Source organism: Lipomyces oligophaga (genome assembly GCF_038497815.1).
Source record: "Lipomyces oligophaga strain CBS 7107 unplaced genomic scaffold V1516scaffold_1, whole genome shotgun sequence".
Classification (NCBI taxonomy): domain Eukaryota; kingdom Fungi; phylum Ascomycota; class Lipomycetes; order Lipomycetales; family Lipomycetaceae; genus Lipomyces; species [Lipomyces] oligophaga.
In genome coordinates this window covers 280,360-303,015 of record NW_027117785.1, presented here as the reverse complement: position 1 = coordinate 303,015, position 22,656 = coordinate 280,360, and the positions used below count along the sequence as shown (strand labels likewise).

At 43.4% G+C, this 22,656-nt stretch overlaps 15 protein-coding genes across 15 annotated transcripts; 7 read left to right on the top strand and 8 right to left on the bottom strand.

Moving 5' to 3' along the window:
* Window positions 1-10: 10 nt before the first annotated feature.
* Window positions 11-1,457, top strand: V1516DRAFT_661454 (uncharacterized protein; the record flags this gene model as incomplete). Its single annotated transcript, XM_066920367.1, has 4 exons — window positions 11-66; window positions 133-344; window positions 400-496; window positions 548-1,457. The coding sequence occupies 4 exons, from the start codon at window positions 11-13 to the stop codon at window positions 1,455-1,457; spliced, it is 1,275 nt and encodes a 424-aa protein (XP_066779557.1).
* Window positions 1,446-3,511, bottom strand: V1516DRAFT_667449 (uncharacterized protein). Its single transcript, XM_066920853.1, has 6 exons — window positions 3,094-3,511; window positions 2,975-3,045; window positions 2,767-2,928; window positions 2,301-2,719; window positions 1,793-2,252; window positions 1,446-1,733 (listed from the first exon to the last, which is right to left on the bottom strand). Exons 1-6 carry the CDS (start codon window positions 3,224-3,226, stop codon window positions 1,626-1,628), a joined length of 1,353 nt encoding a protein of 450 aa, XP_066779556.1. The 5' UTR covers window positions 3,227-3,511; the 3' UTR covers window positions 1,446-1,625.
* On the bottom strand, window positions 3,512-4,766 carry V1516DRAFT_667446 (uncharacterized protein). Its single transcript, XM_066920852.1, has one exon. It carries the CDS (start codon window positions 4,702-4,704, stop codon window positions 3,667-3,669), a length of 1,038 nt encoding a protein of 345 aa, XP_066779555.1. The 5' UTR covers window positions 4,705-4,766; the 3' UTR covers window positions 3,512-3,666.
* Window positions 4,767-4,799: 33 nt separating this feature from the next.
* On the bottom strand, window positions 4,800-6,154 carry V1516DRAFT_667441 (mitochondrial Tryptophanyl-tRNA synthetase). The gene is made up of 3 exons (XM_066920851.1): window positions 5,649-6,154; window positions 5,485-5,600; window positions 4,800-5,436 (listed from the first exon to the last, which is right to left on the bottom strand). The coding sequence occupies exons 1-3, from the start codon at window positions 6,093-6,095 to the stop codon at window positions 4,863-4,865; spliced, it is 1,137 nt and encodes a 378-aa protein (XP_066779554.1). The 5' UTR covers window positions 6,096-6,154; the 3' UTR covers window positions 4,800-4,862.
* Window positions 6,155-6,275: 121 nt separating this feature from the next.
* V1516DRAFT_667440 (mitochondrial 37S ribosomal protein uS10m) lies at window positions 6,276-7,338 on the top strand. The gene has a single exon (XM_066920850.1). The coding sequence runs from the start codon at window positions 6,376-6,378 to the stop codon at window positions 7,060-7,062; it is 687 nt and encodes a 228-aa protein (XP_066779553.1). The 5' UTR covers window positions 6,276-6,375; the 3' UTR covers window positions 7,063-7,338.
* On the top strand, window positions 7,339-8,887 carry V1516DRAFT_667439 (pyridoxal phosphate-dependent transferase). The gene has a single exon (XM_066920849.1). The coding sequence runs from the start codon at window positions 7,475-7,477 to the stop codon at window positions 8,699-8,701; it is 1,227 nt and encodes a 408-aa protein (XP_066779552.1). The 5' UTR covers window positions 7,339-7,474; the 3' UTR covers window positions 8,702-8,887.
* V1516DRAFT_667437 (cyclophilin-like domain-containing protein) lies at window positions 8,759-10,508 on the bottom strand. Its single transcript, XM_066920848.1, has 4 exons — window positions 10,195-10,508; window positions 9,428-10,139; window positions 9,228-9,379; window positions 8,759-9,171 (listed from the first exon to the last, which is right to left on the bottom strand). Exons 1-4 carry the CDS (start codon window positions 10,404-10,406, stop codon window positions 8,841-8,843), a joined length of 1,407 nt encoding a protein of 468 aa, XP_066779551.1. The 5' UTR covers window positions 10,407-10,508; the 3' UTR covers window positions 8,759-8,840.
* A 17-nt stretch (window positions 10,509-10,525) lies between these two features.
* Window positions 10,526-11,789, bottom strand: V1516DRAFT_667436 (mitochondrial 54S ribosomal protein uL15m). Its single transcript, XM_066920847.1, has 5 exons — window positions 11,433-11,789; window positions 11,264-11,382; window positions 11,064-11,217; window positions 10,899-11,016; window positions 10,526-10,850 (listed from the first exon to the last, which is right to left on the bottom strand). Exons 1-5 carry the CDS (start codon window positions 11,625-11,627, stop codon window positions 10,570-10,572), a joined length of 867 nt encoding a protein of 288 aa, XP_066779550.1. The 5' UTR covers window positions 11,628-11,789; the 3' UTR covers window positions 10,526-10,569.
* A 696-nt stretch (window positions 11,790-12,485) lies between these two features.
* On the top strand, window positions 12,486-14,950 carry V1516DRAFT_682874 (ATP-dependent DNA helicase-like protein; the record flags this gene model as incomplete). The annotated part of the gene is made up of 2 exons (XM_066923476.1): window positions 12,486-13,449; window positions 13,500-14,950. The coding sequence occupies 2 exons, from the start codon at window positions 12,486-12,488 to the stop codon at window positions 14,948-14,950; spliced, it is 2,415 nt and encodes an 804-aa protein (XP_066779549.1).
* A 114-nt stretch (window positions 14,951-15,064) lies between these two features.
* V1516DRAFT_661445 (phosphatidylinositol N-acetylglucosaminyltransferase subunit C) lies at window positions 15,065-16,061 on the bottom strand (the record flags this gene model as incomplete). The annotated part of the gene is made up of 3 exons (XM_066920366.1): window positions 15,065-15,116; window positions 15,166-15,652; window positions 15,704-16,061. 3 exons carry the CDS (start codon window positions 16,059-16,061, stop codon window positions 15,065-15,067), a joined length of 897 nt encoding a protein of 298 aa, XP_066779548.1.
* A 78-nt stretch (window positions 16,062-16,139) lies between these two features.
* V1516DRAFT_667427 (JAB1/Mov34/MPN/PAD-1 ubiquitin protease-domain-containing protein) lies at window positions 16,140-17,759 on the top strand. The gene is made up of 6 exons (XM_066920846.1): window positions 16,140-16,360; window positions 16,439-16,515; window positions 16,571-16,592; window positions 16,645-16,721; window positions 16,780-16,854; window positions 16,909-17,759. The coding sequence occupies exons 1-6, from the start codon at window positions 16,301-16,303 to the stop codon at window positions 17,528-17,530; spliced, it is 933 nt and encodes a 310-aa protein (XP_066779547.1). The 5' UTR covers window positions 16,140-16,300; the 3' UTR covers window positions 17,531-17,759.
* Window positions 17,760-19,568, top strand: V1516DRAFT_667424 (maintenance of telomere capping protein 1). Its single transcript, XM_066920845.1, has 2 exons — window positions 17,760-18,825; window positions 18,880-19,568. Exons 1-2 carry the CDS (start codon window positions 17,850-17,852, stop codon window positions 19,245-19,247), a joined length of 1,344 nt encoding a protein of 447 aa, XP_066779546.1. The 5' UTR covers window positions 17,760-17,849; the 3' UTR covers window positions 19,248-19,568.
* V1516DRAFT_667422 (uncharacterized protein) lies at window positions 19,569-20,516 on the top strand. The gene is made up of 2 exons (XM_066920844.1): window positions 19,569-19,776; window positions 19,836-20,516. The coding sequence occupies exons 1-2, from the start codon at window positions 19,611-19,613 to the stop codon at window positions 20,171-20,173; spliced, it is 504 nt and encodes a 167-aa protein (XP_066779545.1). The 5' UTR covers window positions 19,569-19,610; the 3' UTR covers window positions 20,174-20,516.
* On the bottom strand, window positions 20,158-21,801 carry V1516DRAFT_667421 (cactus-binding C-terminus of cactin protein-domain-containing protein). Its single transcript, XM_066920843.1, has one exon. The coding sequence runs from the start codon at window positions 21,738-21,740 to the stop codon at window positions 20,196-20,198; it is 1,545 nt and encodes a 514-aa protein (XP_066779544.1). The 5' UTR covers window positions 21,741-21,801; the 3' UTR covers window positions 20,158-20,195.
* A 109-nt stretch (window positions 21,802-21,910) lies between these two features.
* On the bottom strand, window positions 21,911-22,645 carry V1516DRAFT_644449 (40S ribosomal protein uS12). Its single transcript, XM_066920148.1, has 3 exons — window positions 22,554-22,645; window positions 22,293-22,490; window positions 21,911-22,231 (listed from the first exon to the last, which is right to left on the bottom strand). Exons 1-3 carry the CDS (start codon window positions 22,571-22,573, stop codon window positions 22,012-22,014), a joined length of 438 nt encoding a protein of 145 aa, XP_066779543.1. The 5' UTR covers window positions 22,574-22,645; the 3' UTR covers window positions 21,911-22,011.
* Window positions 22,646-22,656: the final 11 nt, after the last annotated feature.

Genomic DNA, 22,656 nt, shown 5'->3' with positions numbered 1-22,656 from the left:
GAAAAACAAAATGAGCGGGAAAGAATACTGCATAAAGCTTTATAAATGCTTGACAAATCCGCAGATGTGAGTTGACACCGTTCTCGGTCATCTAGGAATCGATGACATCGAGATAGGCACTGACTAGATCAGACGTGAGCTTGAAGTCCTCAAAGTTCTTCCGCTGGACGCGCGCAATCAGATCGACGCGTATGATAAAGGATTGAAAACCTCCGATTTTGCATACAATTCTGCGTGTCTACCGTTTTTGGTTATACGGTCTGAACAAGTTGTTGGAATTCCTAAGGACGCGCTGATCATTGCGTTTGGGTATGCGCGACAGAGATTCTACGAATTAGTCAAACGTATGAGTTTTGGATAATACTCTATGTTTTAGCTATCAATTGACTTAATTTTCAGAGAACTCTTGGACGGCTGAGGAAGCTTTGGAAGTATCGAGAACGTCGATAGTGCTGATATTGATTGGCAGCGAGAATCTCACAGCCGTCAATGCTCGGTATGTTCATAAGCTTTGACGAGATAACACACATTTTTAACGAGCAGTCAGGAAGAGATTATTGAATCATCATCCAAAAATAGCCCCGCTCTCGCTTGAATATCGGCTGACGAATATGCTGGTCGACTCGCGTTTGCAGCACCATACCAAGTCGCCGTTGATCTGGAATTACCATAGATATCTTGTTCTGCAACGCATCAAAATGGCCGAAAAGGAATTTCAATATAAGGAAAAAGTTAAATATATTGAATCGCTTTGTCGGATCGAGTTACAAACTGTATTCATTTCTGCGGAACATCACCCTTTAAACTACTACGCCTGGAACTTTGCACGATGGCTATTCACAGACTTGTTCAGTTCCCTGTTGTCTAGTCCAGCAGCCATGTACTATTCGTCAGTGTTCAGCAAGCAATATCTAGAATCAATTGTCCGTAAAGTACAGAAATGGGCGTTTGCTCATGCAGCGGATACATCTGCATGGGGCTATTTTCAATGGATTTTATTTTACTACGTCCAAAACACACGCAACACAAGTTCTAGCTTCCACGGGACAGCCTCACCAAACTATTTTTCCCATAAAATCCGGTATTCTCCTCTGGTCGACAATAAGCTTTTACTTTCTTGTGTTTCCGAAGCGATCCAATATGCGACCTCCATAGGACCTGGTCACGAGGCTGTATGGACTTTTCTCCGTCGCGTCATTAGTGACGTGAACTACATCGGGGACAGCAATCGGGCATCATTCCTTTCCATTTTGACATCATATTTGAAAAGCCGGAAATTAGACAAATATGGCAAGATCAGCACGAACTCCCACCAGGTCGGTAATAATAATTCTAGCACAATCTCTCTCCGTTCCCAGCAGGAAATCATGCTCTCAAATCAGCGCGACCGCGATGTCTATGTTGTGGAGTCATCGTTGAATTGGATAAAGTCCTATTTGGATGTCAGTTCTCATTAACTGCTAGGGATTTAAGATGGAATCATTTTTTTAGAATAAGTAAATCAATTGGAATGGTATAAAGCTACCAAAAGGAAACTACATAAATGAGCAACGGGAATTAAAAAGAATTTTGAGATGATCAAACTTGAGCAACCTCCATCATTCTCGAAAATTCAGACCATTAGTTTACTTTCTCTTCTGCGAAGTCGTATCTTTTGGAAGTTCCTTAACAAACGGAATGAACTCCGGCTCGCCAGGAATCCATTTCCGCAACACCTCAGGAACTTTGAAACCCTAGAATTATATATTAGTAAACCATCCGGTTCATCGACATCTATTTGCAAAATACATACATCTTCCGTTTGATAGTTTTCAAGAATACAGCACAATGTTCTCTCGGTTGCAGTCAAAGTCGAATTCAGACAGTGCACATAAACCTTCTCCCGCTGATTCAGTTTTTTGATTCCGCATCTGATCTCAAGATTACGAGACTGATAATCCGTACAATTTGAACAGCTGACTAACTCCTTATACTCTCCCTGAAATGGGAACCACGCTTCGAGATCGTATTTCTTTGCTGCAGCGTTGTTCAACTCTCCAGACACAATGCCGACAATTCGGTAAGGAAGCTTGAGGGATTGGTAAAACTCTTCCGAATGTGCGATCATTCTTTCAAACTCCTCCCAGGACTTCTCGGGCTCAGTAATGACAAACTGCTCTATCTTTTCAAAAGCATGTACACGGAAAATACCCCATGCGTCCTTGCCGTGTGACCCAGCCTCACGGCGGAAACACGAGCTATATCCAACATATCTATCCAGAGTTAGTTACGTCTATCTTTGACAGAACCATCCTGTTTACCTCTTGGGAAGCTGCTGGGCAGGCTGCTCAAACCATTCATCAGAATGGTACGCTGAAATAGGTTGCTCAGACGTCGCTATAAGATACTTCTCGTCCTGTCCGTCAAGCACTTTGTAAAGTTCTTCATCAAATTCGGACAACTGGGCAGTCTTGGCCATAACATCCTTGTTCATCATGACGGGTGCTTGCAAAGCATCATATCCCTTGCCAACAAGGAACGAAAGTCCATAGTTGATGAGCGCTTGGTTCAAAAAGACGCCATAGTTGCGCAGGAAAAACCCACGGTGACCAGAGAGCTTGGCTCCCCGCTCAGGATCGTAGCCATCAATTCTCGTCAAAACCTCGTGGTGGGAAAGACAATCACGTTTCTCTACAGTGACACCTTCAGGACACCAAGTCCGGACAAGCGAATTATCAGCCTGTTCGTGTTAATATAATTCTCAAATCGTGTATAAGAATTCCATACCTCATCCATACTGACAGGAACAGACTCGTGAACAATGTTTCCAACGGTATAAACCTTTGCCCGAAGTTGCGAATCGGCCTCGGTCTCTCTCTTGACCAGGTCAGCTTTCTTTGCGCTGAGTTCCTCTTTTGCTTTGAGGAGTCCCGAAGCATCTTCTTTAGCCTGAGAATATTAGTTATTAGTCTACCGGCACGATAATACATCATACTTTGTACTTGAGAGCAATCTCTTTCTGAAGCTTGTTCTGGGACTTATTGATTTCATCGAGCTCAAAGCGGACTATGGAGTTGTTAATCGACTTTTCTGTAATGCCTTTCGGATACTCACTTTTTGTCCATTCTTTGTACTCGTTGATGATTTCATCGACAAGCTCGACCGAAGCACCACGGGCAGCCTGCGATTTGCGAATAGCTTCTGGATTGCCACCCTTGTCTTCCAAAAACATTTGGATGTCCAACATTTCGAGTAATAGTATATAGTATTTCTAAAATCGAAATTAGTATGGTTCAGGAATTGCACCGACTTGGAATCGGGAAACCGATCGTATAGAAAATTCGAAAAGAAGCTATGAGGCGGCGAATTACGTACCTATAAGACTAATAAATTCGAATAGAAAAGAATAATACACAATTAAGAGTCAAATATTACTATCACAGTGCAGAAAACACAGAATATTGCCAGATTCAGACTCAGAGTAAGTAAACACGCAAATCAAGCAAATCACAAATAGTTTTTTATTATTTGTCCGGCGGGAGCAACTGCACAGGGACAACTGCACCATACAATCTACAGTTTGTATCAGCGATAGCTAAGCTGACTTCTAGATACACTCGATGTTTAATTTGAAAAATATTATTGCAACAGTATTCGAGACAAAATTCCATCGTACTTATGATTAAATTATTTTGCATTGAGAAGTGCGTCGAGCAAGACATCGTCATCGTCAGGAGTATGAGTATTCCTAGGTAAGTGTGTAGATGGTTTCTGGTTAGGCTGTGCAGCTGAACGGTTCCAACTAGATGAGTCTGTAGATTTAGCGGTCTGATTTGAAGATGGAGAGGCTAAATTGCCAAGAGCAACTGGTGTGCCCGTAAACTCAACTTGCGTAGCAGATCCAGTAATTTCTGAGTCCTTATCATTCATTTCTGCCCAAAACTCATCAAACTGCTCATCTAGGGCAGCCTTATTCTGCTTTTTATCAATCATACTAGCAATTCGAGACTTCATTGCAGAATGTGCTACGGATTTGGGCAGTCTCTTCAGTCGAGCTAGCTCTTGCTCCTGCTCGCGTCGGTCGGCAGATAGATATCGTTCCTTAACTCGATCGGCGAATTGAAATTTGTCAATCTTCGCTTGGAATTTCACAAATTCATTGCTGTCATCGGCAGGATTATAGTAGATAATTTTGCGGTCCTTGGATTTCCAGTCACCGCCAGTATGCAAATCCGACTCGAAAGTATCGGGCTGCAAATCAACAAAATCTGTAGACCTTGAAGGTCGCCCATCATCTAAACCAGAATTGGCTAAATACTTCGATAGACCTTTGACAGCACTTTCTGAGGATAAAATTCCCGAATAATCTTGACTCACTTCACCGTCGTCATCCTGGATCTCGGCGTATCTCCATGCATTAGACGGTAAATTCTTCCGTCGACGTCGTGGTTTAGCATCTAGAGCTCCTGGATTTTCCAGAGGTATAGACAGTTTTGGGTCTAATTCTAACTCCGCAGCCTCCTCAGATTTGCTTTCCTCGAAGTTCTGCTCTTCGAGATCTTCGCCGCTATCCTCTTCTGAACATTCACTGGAATCTCTATCGGACGAGCTCACGCCTCGCTCTTGGCCAGGACTTCCAGCCCGATTTGACTTGGTAACAATCCCGTGCTTCTTGTTGTACCGTTTTGTTGCTCGACGATCCCATTTATTATTATGCAATACCATCTTTCAGTCCTATTTAGACTTATAAAGGTAGACTGGAAGCCGTTTCGAAGCCAAATCAATGGTCCCAACCGGCTTAGCCTACACATACAGTACAGTTCCTGCTAAATACAATTCTATTCCAAGAAGACATATGCTATTTACAAGTAGAGTGAGTATGATCACATGGATATTCCTATAACGCGTTTTACATTGCTCAGAGTAGGCGCAGAAAGTTCAGCAGCCTGGCGTGCCCCCCTTTCGAGAATCGAGTCCAGATATTCTGTATCAGCGACTAATTGGTCGAACCTTTTTCTCACCGGATCTAGTTCGGCGACAATAATATCGGTTATAGCCGATTTAAATTCACCATGCCGCATAGAGTGAAATTGAGCTGCAAGATCTTCCTGCGATTTCTCCAGAATCCCACTAGCTATATCGAGTAAGTTGGCTACTCCAGGTCGCTCGGCAGCGTTATAGGTTATTCCTTCGATGCTATCTGTAGCGGCACCTTTGATTTTCTTCGATATCTGATCTGGTGTGTCCGATATTAATATACGAGACGCTGGCGAAGGATCTGATTTGGACATCTTTTTAAGCGGATTCTTCAGTGACATAATCCGTGGAGTAGGGGTAAGAAGAACTTCCGGCACAGTGAACACGGGAGTGTCGAATCGAGTATTAAATCGTGAAGCAATATGACGAGTGAGTTCCAGATGTTGAACCTGGTCATGACCGACAGGAACGTGGGTAGTTCTGGTTGGAGTTAGACACTAGTTGTGGGTGAGCAATGAGAATACACACTGGAAAAGCAAAATGTCGGCGGCTTGCAAAACCGGATATGCAAACAGTCCAAGTTTCAAATTCTGCTGTGCCTCCCTGGCGTCTGTCGATGAATCATCTGGAATGTTTAGTTTGCTCTAATTGAAGTTAGATTCTTCCATCTTAGGGTCGGATCGCTCACATACTTTCCATTGAGTCATGCGGGATAGATATCCAAATTCGGCCGAGCACGATAATATCCAACACAACTCCGAGTGCGATGGAACTGCGCTTTGGTAGTATAAGATTGACCGTTCAGGATCTACACCGGAGGCTACGATCAGAGCAGCAGCCCTTCGTCGGAACAAACGAAGCTGTTCTGGAGAAGGAGAGGCTGTAAGCGCGTGAAGATCTGCAACGGAAAATATGATTGTAGCCTGAGGATCAGAGCGAGCACAGAGCCGAGCCCAGCCTTGTAGAGCACCTAAGTAGTTGCCAATAGTAGCGATACCTGTCGGTTGGATACCAGAGTAGACTGTCATGGGTGCTGGTGTCGAAAGTTGTCTAACCGAATTGTGCACCAAGCTAAGCGCCGAGCTGCACGCAGAAGCTCGAAGCAAGGACCGGCATCCGTGGCTAAAAATACTATTCATCAAGTCTAAAGCAAATTGAGCTAATTCTACCCAAACAAAGATATTAGTCGAAGTTAAAGATAAATGGATTTGATCTGTAGATAACTTCTGAGAGTTAACCCCTCAAAACTGTAATCATAGCCCAAGGAGCATGTCGGAAGAACGAATTTTCAGACATCGCAGATTCAAAAAGTCTAGAAAGATTACGATAAATTCTCAATTGAACTTTTCATTGACCAAAAGTCGTTTGACCCGAAATAATATAAAATTGGAGAGCCTCTAGGAAATTGACAGTTCAATAATGAGCGCGAAATCTGGGCTTCGCCAGCTGTCGGCCAACATGGACACAGCAACAAAACTGATCAAACGACCAGCGATTTTGGCACGCGGATTTAAAGAGAGCGAGAAAGTACATAATATGGAAAGATATGCCACCAAAAGAGCAGTGTATGAGGATCCTCAAACAGGCATTACACATGTTACCAGTGATCTAAGGACATGGAAGGGCATTTGGAGACCAATGCCTCTGAATGTGGAGATTCTGCAGTACGCCCCGTTTAAGTTGAAATCTAACCGAAAGCAACGGACGTGCGACTTGGAATTGCGCAGCTACTCAGTCGAAGGCCTCGAAATGTTTGCTGATTTCGCTGTCCGCGCTGCTTTCTGGGTAGGGCTACCTGCTAGCGGGCCGGTCATGCTGCCTCGGAAAGAGGAACTTTGGACGATTCCTAAGGGTGCGTTTGTGCATACAAAGACTAAGATCAATTACGAACGAGTAACTCACAAGCGGATGATTGTTATCTGGGACTCGGATTCCATGATGGTTGACAAATGGCTAGGCTTCTTGCGACAGCACGAATATGCTGGTGTTTCTCTGCGCGCAAAGATGTACAATTACGAAAGCCTCGAAGATTTCGATCTAGAAAAAGAGGTTTCAAGATTAAAGAAAGGAGGAGATTTGGAAAAGCGGAAGCCACGGAGTTTTTAGTTGAAAGTTGAATAACACTGTACATACGCATCGACCTAACTGTATACGATTACGTCATCCAGCATATCCTAATAGTTATATGATTACATAATCACCTTGGTCCAATCATAATCCGGTTATAAGCAGCCGTCGGTCCATCGGTGTCATCGGATTCCTCGCCGGGCGTGCGGGGACCTTGCGCCTAATCAGTCACGTGAGTGCATGAGATCACGTGTTTATTGCCCCGCACTGACTATTGTATAAAATGGCGTTGGATCTTGCTTGACGTGACGAGGTCCGTAGTTAGTCATTATAAAGAGGACTTTTTGGTTTTGGTGGAACTTATACAGGCATACAGCTCTGTGGGAACACCTTTAGTTTCAAAATCGTGCGAAATTTGTAATTACACGACTGAATTAGATCTTATAACGAAATGTCAGTCTTCAACGTCTCTGTTGCTCCCCCAGACGCTCTCTTCGGCGTGCTGGCAGCCTACAAAGCTGATCCTGCACCAAACAAGGTCGACGTTTCGGTCGGCGCATATCGCGATGACACCGGAAAGCCGTGGGTTCTTCCTGTTGTTCGTAAGGTTGATGGAATTTTGAAGGACGATCCGGCGCTGGACCATGAATACTTACCCATCACCGGTCTACCTGACTTCACCGCATCCTCCGCAAAACTGGTCTTAGGCGAGTCGTCTGCCATTGCCGAAGACAGAGTTTCCTCAGTCCAGACAATCTCGGGAACTGGCGCAAACCATCTCGGCGCTCTGTTTCTCGCTCGTCATCCTCCGACTAGTAAGGCTGACTCTGACGAAACGACGGTCTATATCTCAGCTCCCACATGGCCGAATCATCGCCAGATTTTTGCCAATGTAGGTATCACAGTCAAAGAGTACCCTTACTTCGAGCCCAAGACACTTACTCTGGACCTTGCCGGGCTTTTGAAATCATTCGAGTTTGCAACTCCGGGATCAATTGTCCTTCTCCACGCATGTGCACATAATCCTACTGGCATAGATCCTACGCCGGAACAATGGAAGCAGATTGCTGAAGTAGTTATTCGCAAACGCCTGTTCCCATTTTTTGACTGTGCCTATCAAGGCTTTGCTTCTGGGGATCTAGATCGTGATGCCTGGGCTGTGCGTTATTTCCTTTCGCTTGGCCTTGAATTGCTCGTGTGTCAGTCGTTTGCGAAGAACTTTGGTCTCTATGGTGAACGTGCCGGTGCCCTGCACGTTGTCTCAGCAGACCCTAAAACCTCAGTTGCTGTCAAGTCTCAACTTGCTCTCCTTCAGCGATCCGAGATTTCGAATCCTCCGGCTTACGGTGCTCGTATTGTGGCCAAAGTTCTGAACGATCCAGCTTTGTTTGATTTGTGGGTAAAGGATCTGAAGACCATGGCTGGCCGGATTCAACTCATGCGTAAAGAGCTGTATGACCGTCTCGTTGCACTTAAGACTCCCGGAACCTGGAACCATATTATCGATCAGATTGGTATGTTTTCTTTTACTGGTCTGACTCCAGCCCAAGTTGCTCTGATCACCAAGGAATACCACGTTTATCTAACAGCTAACGGGCGTATTTCCATGGCCGGCTTGAATTCTCATAACGTGGACTACTTTGCAAAGGCTGTGGATGCTGTTGTTCGTGCTGTTTAGACTCGCTTGTTCTCGTCATTTCTTGCACTACACTTAGCTGGTCTAGACTCTGTGCTTGGGTTATCTTTTTTATCTTAGAACATATTACACACAATATCCAATTCCAACTCATTATTACATCCTATAGATTTTAATCACATTACAAGTAACGACCAACCCCTCCTTTCTTGGATACTTTGTCTGACCTAGATCCTAAAACTTTCCCAGTCCAAGTGACTTCGTTGTTGAAGTCTCGTTTTTGTTTCTGAGTTTCTTTCGTCGTAATCTCATCCAATTTCCGAAGATATTCAGCGAATGGGTCGATTATGACTGCAACTGAATCAATTATAATTGGGGGCTCGGGACGGTCATGGTCAACTCGACTTGCCGGTGCTTGTTCAAGTTTGTCCAAAACATCCAAGCCTCCCGTCACTTTGCCGAAGATAGTATGTTTTTTGTCAAGATGTTTGCTCGGCCTGTAGAGAATGAAACTAAAACTGTCAGCTCTACACAGATGGAAAAATTTCATGTACTAAAACAAACTCACAATTGTGAAGTATTTGTGTTCTTTCCTCGATTGGCCATAGAGACCACACCACGGGAATCATGAGATAGAGGCGAATCAAATTCGTCAGGGAATGGCACACCAAATATACTTTCTCCTCCTCTACCTGTTGCAGTCGGATCGCCTCCTTGGATCTAATGTTGTTAAGCCAGACGACTCCTTATTGGCAACATGTAACGTACCATGAAATTGCGTATATTTCGATGAAATCTTACACCATCATAATATCCTTTTAATGCCAGCTTTATAAAATTGTAAACTGCTCGTGGAGCATACTTGGGATACATTTCAATATCCAGATTTCCTAGACTGGTCTTGATCCTGACAAATGCAGGTTGAACAACACGTCTTGGTTTGGCTTCTAACAGATATTCCTCATCAGTTAATATTTGTCGATCAGCCCTTGTATATAAAGTAGCAGCCGTAGATGTTAACGAAGCAGCAGCTCGTCCGTTAGTACTCTTGGAGGCGTTGTATGGTAGTGGTGCGGATCCTAGTGATGAGACCTTTACCTTCTCTTCTTGTGTGAGAATAAGCGAATTCTGGTTCGGTTTCGGTATAACCTTCCTCCGCTTTGGCACACGAGGATCCTGAAGGGTGATTATATCCTTGGCGGAGAACTTCTCACCGGTGACCAGATCAGTCCAATTTCGTGCCTTAATATTCAGCTCGTCAATAGTTTCTCGAGCATATACATTACCAGAAGTCTTTATTGCCACTACTCGTGAGTGCCGAGTTAATGGTTTGAATGTCACAGGATCTACAACAGCTTTCTTGGAGTTATCGCTATTATCTTCTCCGCTAGTATAATGTAATTTTATCAACGAGTTAAACTGGAGAGGTGCGCCAGTTACCGGATTCGTTGCTTTTGCTTCTAACCATGCCTTGATTCGTCTAACTCTTCATTAGCACCACAAGCAAAAAAATATTTTACAAGTCTTGATCATACCGTTCATCGAACACGTTCCCATCTGAATCACAAACTGGTGATTCAACAGGCTGCAAACTGACTGCGCAATAGTCGAAGGTCAGTTCCTGACCAGCAGTCGTCTGGTCCTCATCTTGTCCTCTTTTCCGCTGGAGTCCACCTGATGATGAATGTTTTGACGGCCCACTCCATTCGGAATGTGTAATATATAATTTATCTGTGTTTTTGCCCATCTGTTTGATGTATTTGCTTGATCTATGGCAAAAAATGCAATTGATGAAGTCCGATTGGGAATTGAGCCTCGGATATCTTAAGATGGATAGAAAGCAACGCTCACTAATATTACTAAAGATCATATATCATAACTATATATTTTGTCTATTTACAAAGCTTTGGTTATGCACGCTTGGCCTTGAGCTTTGATTTGCTCGCAGTCTTACTCAACTTTTTCTTACGGATCAGATCTATCGTAGCTGGAGGAAGATACTTCTTCCGTTTGACGAAAAACACTCGCCGATCAGGCCATCCGTTTTCGCCCGTAGATGGTACAGCTTCTGGAGGCGTAAGATATCCGCCAACATCAGGATTTTTGTAATAAAAGACGTTCCGTTTCTTGACTGGGTCGGCATCTAAAGGAACCCGCTCAAATCTTTCGGGATGCAAATGAGCTCGAAGTGCTAGTATATATTAATATATCTGTCTTAACCTTGGATACAAAAACTTACTCAGTTTGTTATAATACTTCGATGTTACGGTACCACCAAGTTCGCGAACACGAGCAACCGCATTTCGAGAAGCAGCACTGACAGTAATATTGATCGGCACGGTTAACTTTTCAGATCCCTAGAAATTATTAGATAGATTCTTCCTGGTCTACTGATTCAACATACATTGCCAAGCAATTTCACCCCATCTTTGATACCACGGCAAAGGCGGGAATCTAACAAATGCTTCATGGTAATTGGCTCACTTGAGTCCAATCTTCCAGCGTCAATCCATTCCTGTACCCGTTCCAAATTGAGCTGGACATAATCTTTCTTAATCCTTCAAAATTGTTAATTTGCATTTTTGAAAACGAATAAATGCATACCTTGATCTGAAACCAATTTTAGGAAACAGCTTGGAGATAGGAGTTTGACCGCCTTCGAACCATGGTTGGACACTTTCTTTCTGCTTTTGACCTTTTGAACCGCGGCCAGATGTTTTTCCCTATTATACAGTTAATTAAAAAATTTCCAGCGTTGTTCGTAGAACGATACCTTTCCGGAAGAAGGACCTCGGCCAACACGCTTCTTTTTGCTGTAAGATGAAGGAACGTTTCGTAGATTGGCAATAATGGATCCATGCCGCTTCGATTGTACGGCCTTCTGTAAATTGTTCGCTCCCAAAAGAACTACCCGAGGGTGACGAACTGCTGTGAAAACAACTGTTCGAACAGTAGAAATTCGCAACATGCCGAGACTGATGATATTTTTTTATATTTTTAACACCTTGATACGACCGCGTGGCTTGCTGAAATGATGGCAATAAATCCTGAAATCACACGCGCAATCACTAATCTTCTTAAAGTCAAGATTCACCACCAATTGTCCCCAGTTGTTCCAAAAAAGTTACAAACCAGCTTTTGTATTTTTCATTTAGAATACTTCCTCATTTTCTGCTGACCGGAACGGTGAACGTAGAGTCACGTGAAATTGTTGTTATGAGGGGATTGAAGTAGTCAAGGATCTGCTATTCAATGTATCTACAGGATCAGAAATAGGTAGCGATTCATGCTGAAAAATATCGATTGGGCACATAATTAGGCGATAAGATAATCGTCAAAGTTATAAAGTTGCTAGTTCTGTGGAAGTGCGCTAGTTGTGCGGGTATTGGGTGGAAGTCTGGCGGGAACCTGCTTGACATTGGCTCTCAAGTCTTGACACATTAGCACGCGTACGATAGCCGATCCAAATTCACCGGAAATCACAAGAGTTAGGATAATAAGTCGAATTCCAATTAGCATTTCGATAGCATTTTTGTTTGCGTTTATCATTTTGTTTACATCTGCGTTCGTTCCTTTCTTACCGTCATATCAAGTTCTACAGTCCGCGGATCTGTACGCTCCAGTCTATTAAAATTTGAGAAACCCAAATATCAAAATACTGTCAATCTCGTTTTCTCCGCCTTACTTGTTGCATACTCCACTGCTGAGTCGGACAGCACTGTATGTTGCTGGTAGAATGTCAAGCTCAAATGTGTTAGAATCTCCTCTCCGTCGATTCGTCCCACAGAATCCCCCACCGCGTTCGAATGGGGTTGTTATTGCAAAAATGACTGTGAACGAGGATGGACAGAAAATGTACGACCTGGGATTTGGAGATTGCGTTTCGGAAAGCGTTTTGGATGCAATGTTTGATGAGGATATTGATCTGGACGAAGATTTTTTACAATCGACCCCTGCACCGCCCATCAAGCAAGCGGTCTCGCGACTGCATTCTTCACCTCCACTTTCAAAGCAAAAATTATCAAGTGGCCTGGCAACAATTGTCAATTCCACTTCTCCAAGAAATGGAGCTAATTTAATTATGGAGAAACAACAGTCTCCTCGTGCTGCTGCAAAGCTAAGCAAAGACAACCTTACGAGCGTCACAGCCCATAGTATCCAGCCGGCCGGAAGATCTCTCAGCAACTTATTCATGCCTTCATCTTCTCTTCCTAAAACTTCACAATCCCCAATGAATACGCGCGAAGTTGTCGAATTACCTTATCCGGACCATCTCGAAGATGATAGTGCTTCTTTACTATCTTGGTCTTCTAGCTTGCCTTTATCCCAGCATTTATGTGAGCCGACAATTGACCGTTCATGTCAATCCAATTCTCCACATATATTCCAAACTAGACCCGTTGTTAATTTACAAGAGAAAAATTCATCAGATCGCCAATTGAAACGACAATATAGTACGACCACAGACATTGTACCTTTAGAACAAAAGAAGAACCGGAAGATGCCACCGACAGGATTTCTTGATGATTCTAAGAGACCAAAGCGTGAACGTACTACCAGTGGATCAAAAACATTTGAAAATTTGGTAGGAATTGATGTTCCATCACGCAAGCCACTGCCGAGCTCAAAGCGCGAGGGGCACGCCGAGAGAAAGCCTACAAAGCCTCCGTCAAAGACTCCGTCAAAGCCGATTCGAAAAGTTAATTTACTCGAACTCAGTGGCGAGCAAAAAGCAGTTATAAAGATGGTGTGCCAGGATAAGAAGAGCTTGTTTTTCACAGGATCTGCCGGTATATATTTCTTTTGAGTTTCGTTGGTCTGGGTAATTAATTATATCTAGGAACCGGAAAATCAGTGCTTTTGCGCAAAATCATCGAAAATCTGCGATTGGCGATGGGCGAAGGTGTAGCAGTTACGGCTTCAACTGGTTTAGCAGCTTGCAACATCGGAGGTACTACACTTCACAGTTTCGCAGGTATTGGTCTAGGACGAGAGAACGTCGAGTCACTACTCAAGCGCGTTCGACGCAACCGAATTGCACAGAATCGATGGAAAAAGACGAAAGTTTTGATTATTGACGAAATATCCATGGTTGATGGTGCTTTGTTCGATAAGCTGAATATTATTGCGCAGAAAATTCGGAAAGTGGATAAGCCCTTTGGAGGGATTCAACTTGTATTGACGGGTGATTTTTTCCAGTTACCTCCAGTAGGAAACGAATCTGTATTCACGTTTGAAGCTCAAACTTGGAACTCAGCAGTACCAATTACTATAGGGCTAACGCGAGTTTTCCGACAGAAAGATCCTGTTTTTGCATCGTTTCTGAACAAAATGCGAATCGGACAGCTCACTAAGAGGGATGAGGAGATATTTTTGGCTCGTAAGACGGTTGTATTTAATGATGGGTTGGAAGCTACAGAGCTTTTCCCCACTAGGTTCGAAGTGGAGAGGTCAAATAATCGTCGGATGTCTTTGCTGGACGGCCCTGAGTTTGAGTATTATTCACAAGATGGAGGTGACGAAAAAGTTAGAGAAGGTATACTAGCTAGTTGTATCGCACCGGGATTGATCAAATTGAAGAAGGGGGCACAAGTAATGATGATTAAAAATATGGATACACAGCTCGTGAATGGATCATTGGGCCAAGTTATGGATTTCATGACCAGCTCAGAATTTGGCATGATGCAGATAGAAGCATTCACGGATAATTATATGGGGGACTCCGATGAGGATGATTTTGCGAATGGTATTGAAGGAATGAAGCTACAATTTGGTGGAAGGGGAGAATCTACAGCGGATGATATGTTGGAAGTAGCTGAATTGAAAATGAGACAAAATATGAGGAAAGAACTTATCGAGAAGGCTAATGCAGAGAGTTCGAAGACCAAATATCCTTTAGTACGGTTCACGTTTATGGATGGTACATTCCGGGAAGTTTTGGTTTTACCCGAGTCGTGGAAAACGGAGCTCCCGAATGGAACTATTCAAGCCTCGCGAACTCAGATTCCGCTAATTCCTGCCTGGGCACTGTCGATTCACAAAGCGCAGGGACAAACGTTAGATCGGGTGAAGGTTGATCTTAGCCGAGTATTTGAAAAAGGACAGGCATACGTTGCGTTGAGTCGCGCAACTTCGCGGGAAGGGCTCGAGGTAAAGAATTTTTCGATCTCGAAAGTGAAAGTTCATGACAAAGTGCGCAGGTTCTACGAGAGTCTAGATACAATAGGAAAGTCTGGAGGAAGCCAGCATCCTGAGGAAGAAGTTTTAAGACAAATGGAAGGAGGACTTTGAGCTGCGAACAGAACCACAATGAAATTTCAGTGGCAACAGATTATTATTGCTGTATTGTTTTGTAGATCACCCCCAACTCCGAACTTAAATGCAAACTGAAACATACATAAGATCTCACCGACTTCTTAGTACCGGTTTTGCAGTATCCCACGGACCTTGAATTTCACTAAAAAATAAGTAAATAAAAAGAGCAGCAAAAACACAAAAGTACTGACTTTTTATATTTCTGAAGGGCAATTAGCCATCCCGGAGCTAAGAAAGCAGCAGAGATGATGGCAGCAGTCCAAACACCTAGTGCCCACCAACCGCCTATTAAGAATGTTCCATATTCAGTGATCGAGATGAGAAAAGCGGTCAATAGAAGATGACCCGGAAAGGAATAAGAGCGTAGCCAACGGGAGAAAACTGGAAACAAGCCAAAAATTTGAATTGAGAACAGCAAAAACCCAAATACCGATAGTGTGGTTGATAGCCGGGAAGCAAGGACAATAGCGGCAGCAATGGCGACATTAGTCGACAGAGTGGGAGGGACAGTTTTCTGTGGACCAACAGAATAATCGTGGAAGAATATATTAAGAATGAAAAGCCAGACGGAAATGGCCCATATGGAGTCAGACGAGGTAGACTGCGTGAGCGATTTCAGTACGGGAGACAGACCTAGAAGAGTCGATACGATCAATGTTGCTGATTTTGAGGTGGCAGCTTGCATTTGTTAGTGATATGTAACTGTTAGCAGAAACTAAATCGACATACATATATTTGTAGAATTATCGCCCAAGTAAACCCATATGAAATACGCAATTAATGTACAAATGGAACCCGAGCCTGCGAACCAGGCCGGATTCCAGTCAAAGTTATAGATCACAATGAACACACAAGCAAACAGTACCACCGTTGCAACATGTGAGATAATTACAGTCGAGTCGGATGACAGTGCCCAAAAAGAATATTGCTGGACGTGCATGTTACGCTTTAGTTGCGACAAAAACGACAGATCAACATAATTGTCCGGATAAGGTTGATGAACCCAAAGCAGTTTTCGCCATGGTTTCCGAGATTCCAGCGTCCGCTGCTTCCGGATCTTTCTCTTAGGACTCGATTCAGGTGACATTATTTACCCAGTTATTAAACCGACCTGCGTTAGACATTTCAATTTAGTCATCGCGAGCTGTCGAGGAAGAGGTTCAGTTAGACATGTACACGTGATCTGACAAAGCTAGAGTTGCAGGCTCAGTTTGGCTTTGACAATCTAGCTATTCAACTGAAGCAGAAAATCATTCGCTTGTGTCAAACTTTTCTAGATCTAAGGAAAACCTTAAATATCTGGATTGATTAGAAGAACAGAGAAGAATGGATCAATTCAGCAGACTATTGGGTTCCGGCGGAGGATTAGGAATGCCATCATTGATGGTACGTTTTGGTTTGATTGATTACAGGATTGTGCTTCGACTGTGGCCATGATCTACATGCTAATAAGACTGTTATTAGGAGCCTTCGATCGTCGATAATTCAGAATGCGTTTATATTTCTTCGCTGGCACTGCTAAAAATGTTGAAGCACGGAAGGTAAGCACGCAGTGGCGATGTGTCCATGACCTGTGTAAGTCTAACAAGTATTTAGAGCTGGCGTGCCTATGGAAGTCGTAAGGATTTGATCATTAATAGATTTTGTCGGTTTAAATTTAACACTATTAGATGGGTCTCATGCTAGGAGAGTTTGTTGATGACTTCACTGTGCGTGTGATCGATGTCTTTGCCATGCCTCAGAGCGGGTATGTATTATCGTCTATGTTGATATACTGATATTCAAATTAAAATTAAAAAATTTAGTACGGGTGTTAGTGTTGAGGCTGTTGATCCCGTGTTCCAGACAAAAATGATGGATATGCTTAAGCAGACGGGAAGGTGCGTATGACTCGTTCCAGAAATCCACAAATATATTAACATGAGCATGAACAGAGATCAAATGGTTGTAGGTTGGTATCATTCACATCCCGGTTTCGGTTGCTGGCTGTCGTCGGTTGATATCAATACGCAACAGTCTTTCGAACAGCTGACTCCTCGATCGGTTGCTGTTGTAGTTGATCCGATCCAATCGGTTAAAGGTAAAGTAGTCATCGATGCCTTCAGACTGATAAACCCAACTCTTGTGATGCGCGGCCAGGAGCCTCGGCAAACGACTTCTAATCTGGGCCATCTCAATAAGCCATCTATTCAGGCGCTAATCCATGGTCTCAACCGTCATTACTATTCGATTGGAATCAACTACCGCAAAACACCCTTAGAAGATCAAATGCTTCTGAACCTCCACAAATCAGAATGGACCAAGGGATTGACCCTCAAGGATTTCAAACTGCATGACTCTGAGAATCTTGAAGCAGTTCAGCAAATGTCAAAATTGGCGGAAGCATATACTACACGTGTCAAGGAGGAGAAAGAGCTCACTGCAGACGCTCTCAAGACACGATACGTCGGCAAACAGGATCCAAAGAAGCATTTAGAAGAAAATGTGAATAAGAGGATGGAGGATAACGTGTGTGTTTTACTTGCGGGCATGATAGATAACATCTCGTTCAAGTAGCGATGGTGCGGTCTACGTTACGCATCTTTGGCTCAGACTCATTATTATCTTGAATATATTCTAAACGTGATAGTAACTAGCCAGGAGACGCAAAACTGTGCCTATAGTATGAATCGCATAAAACGGCTTTAAAGAAGATGGGAATCTGTAATCTGGGCGTAATTCCTGGTAGGTGCCATAATAACCAGCCCCATGGTGACCGTTTCGCTGTAATTGATTCCATTCATGAGAAGTATTCTGTAAATAGCTTTTCGAACTCACTTTTGGTCCGATTAGACATTTTTCTTGCCGATAAACGCTACAATATTCAGCACCTAAAATGGTTTCCACAGACAAGTCGCCAGAAGATGGGGAAGATGTAATGGATTTGCTGGAGTCGCTTGGTCCTGACGCCCCCAGCGAGGGAGCTGCTACACCGGTTCCCGGTGCTCGTGAACTTTCGACTGCAGAGCCGTCGGAGAAGGAGTTGCTTGGGTTTCTGGACTCACTGGAAAAGGAAACAGCATCGACACCAGTCAAGCAGATACAAGCAACACCGACTTCATCTTCAGAATCCTCACCCGTGGTAGTTACGTCCGCAGATGTTATTGGCATTCCGTCCGAGGCCGCAGACATTGCAGAGCGCGCCGAGACAGAACAGGCCGAGGCTCTAGACGTTAGTGCCAGTGCAAAAGATGCGGTATCTTCACTATCAAGCTGGTTCGGCTCTACGGGCATCTGGGATACTGCGTCGGCCGCGCTCAAAGGGGCAGAAGCGAAAGTCCGCGATATACATCAGAATGCTGATCCTGCGAGTCTCGAGAACGCAGTCAAGGGGAATATTGGCAAAATCAACACTTTCGGTACGTATATGTTTATTTTATATCTGTTTACAGAAGAAAGATATATGAGATATCTAATCGGAGAAGAATGGGAAGCAGAGGTTCACCAGATGCTAATATTTTCAGGCTTCTCACAAACGCTAAAAACTACCTTGACTTCAGTCTTGAAAACTATTGCGCCTCCAATCATGCGACATGAACAACTTCGAATTCACATCTTCCACGATATTGTCGGATATCCAGCGATTGACTCGATCGCCTACTCTGTGTTTGACCGAGTAATGCAGCAAGTGGAAGGCGGTGAGTTAATCATCGTTCAAAAGGGCCGTGAATCCAAGCGCCATGATTCGGACAAGAAAGGGGTCAAACGAGATATGGGCCTATTCACTGGTGATTTAGCTGCAGCCGAGAAACTGTGTAAAGCCAATGTCGAGCAGATCAGACGGAAAGGAAAGGAGGTTGAAACAATGGATGGTGAGATTCAGGTTTATTAAGTCAGAAACGTTTCGATTTTAACGCATTCAAAAGATTCGCCTATACGAAAGTCAGATATATATCTTTCTATACAAGCTTGCGCGATGGAGAAAAGTAAGCTCGAGTCCACAAGCGCTCCTACCTCGTCGTCAGAGATAAAGCAGTTCTGCTTCATTGTTTATCTGGAAGACTTGATCCATGATCTAACATTTATATCGCACTCTCAAGCATTCCCATTGCAATGGTGCGAATGGCTCGACAGTGACGAGCCGATTCCAGGCCAAGTAGATCCCCGCGAATGGCTTGCCGAATGGGTTGAAGAGGGACTTGGACTAGCCATCGGCGTCGTAGCTCAGCAATATGTCGCTAGCCGGATGGCGATCGGCATCGATCTATCGGAGGTCATTCAGCAATCAGAATAGTAATAATTTTTCCGTTTGTATTGTGTTGTATTGTGTTTTGTTGTGTTGTGCTCTTTTTTGTCATGTTTCGTTTGTCGTTTCTCTGTCGGCTCTCACGGTACATGTCGATCTGGAATTTCTTTTCCTCTCAGAATGCGGAGTATGGGTTTTTAATAGGATTCTACAATCTTAAATTGCTTTATTATACTACGTAATGGCACTGCTCCATTCATGGGGGTTCATAATCGATACGGATGATTGCAATTGATGGATCGTTGGGTTAGGTCGTTAGATGAAATGGTCATCATACTAACTCAATCTGAATTCTTACAAAACTTCCAAAACACGCTTAAATTTGTTAAATTACGTAAAGCATAACTTATTATGGGTCGCAAAAAATCGTCAAGAGCAGTATATACCAAACTTCTGGAGCGGCCTTGGTGTTACTATTGCGAGCGAGATTTCGACGACCTGAAAGTGTTGATATCCCATCAGCGAGCTCAACATTTCAAATGCGATAAATGCAATAAACGATTAAACACCGCAGGAGGTAAGTGCCACGAAGTGAATTAGTTTATTACATGATTAGGATTTAATTAAAAATATTAGGCCTTGTGATTCACGCTCAACAAGTTCATAAGGAAAATCTTTCAGAGGTCTTTAACAGTATCAAAGGTCGTGAAGATGCTAGCGTTGAGATCTTTGGCCTTGAAGGAATTCCGGCAGATGCGGTTTCAGAGCACGAGGAGAAGATCAGAGAAAAATACAATATTCCAGAATCTTTTACAGTCAAACCACTTGGAATCGCCGCCATTCTCAAGATATCCGATCATGCGGTCCAGACAAATCAGCGAAAGCATCCTCGACTCGAGGACATTGATCGAGTCGAACTACAACAAAAAGTCAAAGACTACGTGGCTGCAAAGAAGGCTAAAACTGAAGAATAATTAATTTATTTCTATTGAACGACTACTTCCGATAAAAAATCTTTTTAAATTGGAAATGCAATTGCAGTATCCCTTTGTCAAAACTACTTTTAAACCCTCCGTCACGTCGAGACGAGAAATTCCAATCCCGGTCAACTATTCGGAACGAGACGTTTTCGTAAGGTGGGCCTGCAATAAATGTGATGATGCAGGTATCAACGTGGCTAGGATCACCCACTATATCTGCCGTAGACGCTACTCGACGATGGCCGCGACTGTTCTCATCCCGCTTGATTCTGTAGGTTGGCGCTTTAGAGGAATCCTGCAGCTCGGGATAATAGATATTGAACTTGTATCCTTGCACTATTTTGGGAGGAGGATTCTCGCTCGAAAAATGTGTCTGGTTATACCGATTCCAGTCGAATCCCATCTGTACTCGATTGGTAAAGCGAGGCTTAAGAGTTCCTTCACTCTTGCCCACCGCGACCTCTTCGGCAACGTTGAATTCCTCTTCATTGTCGTTAATTTTAGAAGCTATTTGCTCAAAAAGTTGTTCTCCGGTATATTCTGTATCGGGCGTTTCGTGTTTGGAGATTGCAAGCAAACTTGCTTCTTCTTGCGACTTTTGCCGTAGCCGATCCAACTGCAAAATAAAATCATTAATACTTAAGGGAGCCTTTACAGAATCCTCTCTGGATTCTTGATCAGAATTTCCCTCTATAGCCAGCAGACGTGCATATTCAGTTTGATTGTACAGCTCCGATAGCTTTGCTAAACTGATTCTATAGTCTAACTCGTCTTTCATATGGCTCCAAAAGGTTACGTCTGCTGGCTCATCTGCCTCCAGCAGCATTTCGGTATTTTTCTTAAGCTTTACCAAACCTTCGTAATCCTGATCTTTCAACAACTTTAACACGTCTTCATGCACTGCCATGAAGTCTTCGTTCAGCTCCTTGCTGATCGATCGTTTAATAGTATAACAGGACTCAATAATCACATTCCAAAACTCCTTCAGTGATCTCTTTGTCTCTAGTCGCAAATACTCTTTGGCCTCTGTAACAACGCCATCAACATCATTGATCTGCAACTCTCCGAACACATCCAGCAATGACGGTACTCTCAGATACTCCATTTCAAAATCATCGTCATCGTTGACACCTCCACTACCTTTGCTTGAAAGCTTATACCGCTCATACAGGAATGCATTTAGCGCAAACAGGTCTGCTCTTCTTGTTCGACTTTCGCGAAAGCGAATCTTGGCACCTAGTTTGGCCTGCTTTAAGGCGAACTCGTTCTCACCGTTGATCCAGCGTTCTTCATCTGCTGTCATGTTATGAGAGGGACGAGAATTTACCCGTCCAACATCCTTATTTTGGTCATGGTTTCTATTGTGGCTGCGGTTGTGTCCTCGGTCAGAATATCGACTGGTCGGTGATCGACTTCTTCTCCGTCCTTGTGAACTTGAGTGACGGTACCGACCATCTGAACTTTTGTCTATCGATGATTCCGCTTCACGTTGTGAAGGCCGTAGATGGTTTGAGTCATGTCGTCGTCTTTCGCGTTCTCTGGATGATTGTAATGCAGCCATTATATTGTATTGGCTCGTACACGTAATCGGTCTACTGATTATCACGACACTTGCTACAAATATTTGTTCCTGTTGGGAGTATCAAGAAGTGTACGTAGCTAAACCAAAATAGCACTCACTTTTATAATTAAATTACGACTACGATTACACATCAACTCAAAGTTGAAATGATTCCTAAATAAACCTGAATTTATACAAATGTACTTTTTGTTCGTTCAAACCATGATAATGTTAATACAAAAGAGAATGACATACCAACACCAACAATAATTTATGAACGTGGTTTTTCCTTCTTCTCCTTCCACAAAGCAAGAAGCGATACACCAGACACCTTAACGACCTTGAATCGAACACCAGGAATATCACCTTTAGCCTTGCCCTTACGACCGAATCCTGCAAGGAGAACCTCGTCGTTTTCGTCTACGAAGTTAAGACAACCGTCATTAGGGACGAAAGCAGTGACCTTTTTTCCGTTCTTGATCAATTGAACACTGTTATAACTGTTAATCTCTCATCTCTCCCTAAGTTGAATACACTCGATCAATCACTTACCGAACGCACTTGCGAATAGCAGAGTTGGGCTGCTTGGCCATGACGCCGACTTTCTCGAGGACAATTCCCTTAGCATGGGAAGAACCACCGAAAGGAGAAGACTTGAAGGCAGTTCCTAAAAGACGCTTCTTGTAGGAAAGATCCGCCCATCTGTTATCACGACGATGGGTGCGGAGCTTACGCGCTGAGTTAAGTCCTCTAGATTACTCATTAGCATTCTCCAATTTGAAAAATGAAAATTTTATACAAATCTAATCGTACCTTGGCTTTCCTTTTCCCATTTTGAGTGTTTATGCGAATTAAATAAAACAAATATAAATGAAAGTGGAATGTGAACAATCAGATATTCAAATCGGGACCTAGA